The sequence below is a fragment of the Oratosquilla oratoria genome, chromosome 2 (genome assembly GCF_046742065.1).
Source record: "Oratosquilla oratoria isolate Oo_2021 chromosome 2, ASM4674206v1, whole genome shotgun sequence".
NCBI lineage: Eukaryota > Metazoa > Arthropoda > Malacostraca > Stomatopoda > Squillidae > Oratosquilla > Oratosquilla oratoria.
This window is the reverse complement of record NC_134778.1, coordinates 4968633-4973632: the sequence shown is the minus strand read 5'-3', so window position 1 is coordinate 4973632 and position 5000 is coordinate 4968633. Positions and strand designations below refer to the sequence as shown.

At 31.0% G+C, this 5000-nt stretch overlaps 1 protein-coding gene across 3 annotated transcripts in view; it reads right to left on the bottom strand.

The window, feature by feature from the left end:
• Positions 1-5000, bottom strand: part of LOC143036805 (uncharacterized) — a 1429357-nt gene that overhangs the window by 202350 nt on the left and 1222007 nt on the right. For all 3 annotated transcript variants that reach the window (XM_076204581.1, XM_076204572.1, XM_076204592.1), the window contains exon 9: positions 1749-1948. In XM_076204581.1, the coding sequence (XP_076060696.1) occupies positions 1821-1948 (128 nt within the window). In that variant the 3' untranslated portion in view covers positions 1749-1820. The remainder of the gene's footprint in view (positions 1-1748; positions 1949-5000) is intronic.

Below are 5000 nucleotides of genomic sequence, written 5' to 3'. Positions count from 1 at the left end.
TGACCATGGGAGGAATATAGCAATAGAAAATTAAATATTAATTTGGTAAATTAAAATGTATCAACGTAATATGCAATCTTGTGTGCGGAAATGAAAATAAAAATACCTTGCTACAAGCTAAATATGCTAATGAACGAAGTCTGTAGCATAGGATCGGGACGCCATGTTTGTTATGGTAGATGCCGACGTCGAAAAAATGAAAGGATGATGAATTCGTCTAAGGTAAACTAAATTAAACTAACCTAACCTAACCTAGCCGGTAAATATTTAGTTTCGACCATGGGAGGAATATAGCAATAGATAATTAAAGGTGAGAGAGCGGTTGAAAAGCCCGCCAACGTCTCTCACGACGACGACAACGAGGACGAGCCGGATGACATCTAATTTGCAGGTAATGATTTATTAAACACAGGTTAGGTTAGGTTAGGTTAGGTTAGTTTAGTTTAGTTTACCTTAGAAGAATTTATCGTCCTTTCATTTCTTCGACGTCGGCATCTACCATAACAAACATGGCGTACCATTCGTCGTACACGACTTCGCTAATTAAGAAATGTGTTGTAGCACCTTTTTTGTTTTTCATTTCCGCACACAAAATTGGATATTACGTTGATACATTTTAATTTACGAAATTAATATTCCATTTTCTATTGCTATATTGCTCCCATGGTCGAAACTAAATATTTACCAATTTATCATATGTGAAAAATATCACTAGAAAAGTATTAAGCCAAAAAGAGAATATTCTGTAACTATAAATCAAGAAAGACATGCGTAGCAAATTAATTATGGAAACAATAAATAAATAGATAAATAAATGAATAAGTAAATGAATAAATAAATAAATAAATGATAATGATAATGATAATGATAATAATAATAATGATAACAGTAATGATAATAATAATAATAATAATAATAATAATAATAATAATAATAATAATAATAATAATAATAATAATAATAATAATAATAATAATAATAATAATAATAATAATAATAATAATAATAATAATAATAATAATAATAATAATAATAATAATAATAATAATAATAATGATAATAATAATAATAATAATAATAATTATAATAATAATAATAATGATGATAACGATAATAATAACAATAATAATGGTAATATAATAATGATGATGATGATGATGATGATGATGATGATGATGATGATGATGATGATGATGATGATGATGATGATGATGATGATGATGATGATGATGATGATGATGATGATGATGATAATGATGATGATGATGATGATGATGATGATGATGATGATGATGATGATGATGATGATGATGATGATGATGATGATGATGATGATGATGATGATGATGATGATAATAATAATAATAATAATAATAATAATAATAATAATAATAATAATAATAATAATAATAATAATAATAATAATAATAATAATAATAATAATAATAATAATAATAATAATAATAATAATAATAATAATAATAATAATAATAATAATAATAATAATAATAAGATAATAACAATAATAATAATAATAACAACAACAACAATAACAAAAAGAAAAAGAAAAACAACAACAATGATAATGAAAATCAATGTGAACAAGTTGCATAAACACGGCTAAGGAAACATGGATTGAAATAGAAGCGTTTATTCCTGACGTTTCGTCTATAGATATTTTTCCTTGGGGAAAGTCAATAGACGAAACGTCATGCAACAATGATAATAAACAAACACTCTGTACTTACCATAAGAAGAGTATCGTCCAATACTTGAAGAAATGTATACATATACACATACAAATATCTACACACAGGTTATCAGTGCCAACTTCTCGTCTGCCGGGCACACAGAAATATGACACAAACAAACACCAGCTGGGCACACGAAGACGTCCCAAGGGACATCAGTCCTTTCCCCCCGCTGTGCACAGCCCGCGATTCTTCACCTGTTGAGATAAATAGAAATCATAGATAGATAAGTTCATGAAGTGGAAAAGAAGAAGTAAAAGAATATAAGTAAAATGTAGCAAGATAGAATAAAATAAAATAAAATAGAATAATTTAAATAAAATAAAATAAAATAATTTAAATACAATCAAATAAAATGAAATGAAACAAGGAAAATAAAGTATAGATAAAATGTAATAAGCGAAGTAAATATGATTAATTGAATAAAGACATGGAAATATAAAATATTATAAAATCAAGATATAATAAAATAAAATAAAATAAATTAAATGAAATCAAATAAAATGAAATGAAACAAGGAAAATAAATTATGAATAAAGTATAACAAACGAAGTAAATAGAAAAATAGGAATCATAGATTAAATTCATGAAATGGAAGAGAAGTAAAATAATATAAGTAAAATGTAGCAAGATAGAATAAAATCAAATAAAATTATTTAAATAAAATCAAATCAAATTAAATGAAACAAGGAAAATAAAATATAGATAAAATGTAACAAACGAAGTAAGTAGGATTAATTCAATAAAGATATGAAAAAATAAAATAATGTGAAATTAAGATAGAATAAAATAAAATAAAATAAAATAAATAAAATAAAATAAAATGAAATGAAACAAGGAAAACATATTATAAATAAAATATAACAAACGAAGTAAATAGGATTAATTTAATAAAAATATGAAAAGATAAAATAATATGAAATTAAGTTAGACTCAAATAAAATAAAATTAATTGAATAAAATAAAATAAAATGAAATGGAATAAGGAAAATATAATATAAATAAAATAAAACAAATGAAGTGAATAAAATTAATTGAATAGAATTATGAAAAGATAAGATAAAATAGATGATAATAAAATATAAGCATATAAGAAGATATACATAAAATAATATTTAACCAAAATTCTTGCTGTTGTGTTATTTTAGATATCCGAATATGTCAATAGATTATTTCTATAAATGATTGAACAGATTGATACATGAACAAATGAATAATAGATATATCAAGAGTAAATATGTAGAGATATAAATAACTTGGAACCAAGTAGATTAGTAAGTATATTAATAAGTAGTTTTATAAACAAACAAATGAATGAATCATAACAGATATAATTAAGAAATATAAACAAATAAATTAATACATATGCAAGTAATCGAACTCATTTATTACAACAATTATTCACTATATAATTTTCTGGTAGAAGAAAAGGCTAGGTTCCCATTTGTATATTTTTTCATAAAAGGAAAGTTAATTTGAATAATGAAATTATCACAAGTAACTGAAGGCGACATTTCATAATAAGAAGTAATTAAGAAGTGTAATTTCCTTGATAATCGTTTATAAGACAATTACGTAATGATCCTACCATTTATAGCTGAAGGACCAAATCGCCCTATCCAACCCTACTTTCACACAACTCATACACGCACACACACACACACACACACACACACACACACACACACACACACACACACACACACACACACACACACACACACACACACACACACACACACACACACACACACACACATTCGCACACACACACACACACACACACACACACACACACACACACACACACACACACACACACACACACACACACACACACACACACACACACACACACATACATACATACATATAGCAAAGGCTTTTCCCCTTTACACGGGGATAGCCAAAAAAAAAAAGGCATAGAAACCACTCCCACCCATTTCATCCTCTACATATTCTACACCCCTCCAGCCTCCTTCACTGCCTCTCATCTTGGCACCTCCTGGATGACGGGTCATCCCTGCATCCTGTTCACTGCCCTGGGTTACAAGCAGTGTCGTAAGACACAGCACATCCACAGCAAGGCCACTTCATTAATTCGGCGACCCCCCCTCTCCATCTTCTCATGCAGAAAAGGGGAAGACTGGGAGAAATCCCTTCGGGCTGCGTCAAATTATTTCTCATACATACATTCTCACCCCCCCATTCCCCACACACTCTCCCTCATGCATCACAGCATCATCCATACACAACCCTTCTCCATTCACCCCTGTCTTCTGTCCTCTTCCGTTCTTCCTTAACAGACATTCCTCTCTTTTTTAATGCCCCTTTTATCCCATTCATCCATCTCATCCCTGGTCGCCCCCTCATATTCCCTCCTTCCATCTCTGCCTTCCACACCTCTTTTACTAATCTTTCTTCAATCATTCTTTCCATGTGTCCAGACCATCCTAATACTATTTCATTAACCCTATCTAGCAACTCCCTTTCCACCCCTGTTCTCCTTTTCACCTCCTCATTTCTCACCCTATCTAGCCTAATAACCTCTATCATACTTCTCAGACATTTCATCTTAAACACATTCAAACTCCTCTCCTCCTCTCTTATGTTCCATGTTTCTGCCCCGTACAGTGCTGTCGGTACAATAACTCCTTCATATAACCTCCTCTTAGCATCCATTCCCAGATGTCTATTTCTCATTACACTTTTTAATATACCAAGGCATTTACTCGCTTCTCTCAATCTACATTCTACCTCCACTCCCACTCCTCCCTTTCCTGCACATTCGCACCCAAGTATCTAAAACTATCCGCATCCTCCAGTCTCTCTCCTTTAATGCTCACTTCCAGCCTGCTATCGCTCTTTCCCCTTGTACATCTCATCACCTTACTTTTGCCCACATTTATCTTTAGCTTCCTTCTTTCACACACCTTCTCAAACTCTGCCACTAATATCCTCAATCCCTCCTCTGACCCTGCTACAAGCGCAGTGTCGTCAGCAAACAACAACTGGCTTATTTTCAACTTTAATTCATTTTCTTTAATCATCTCCAAACACTGACACACTACCCTTGCATTCACCTCTTTCACCACCCCATCCATGTATAGATTGAACAGCCAGGGCGACATAACACATCCCTGACAAAGTCCCACCTTTACCCTAAACCATTCACGCTCTCCACTGCCTGATCCTTTGCTATACTCTCGCCAGTAAAACTCTCCCTGCCTCTCTGCAGAAAGTTCTTGA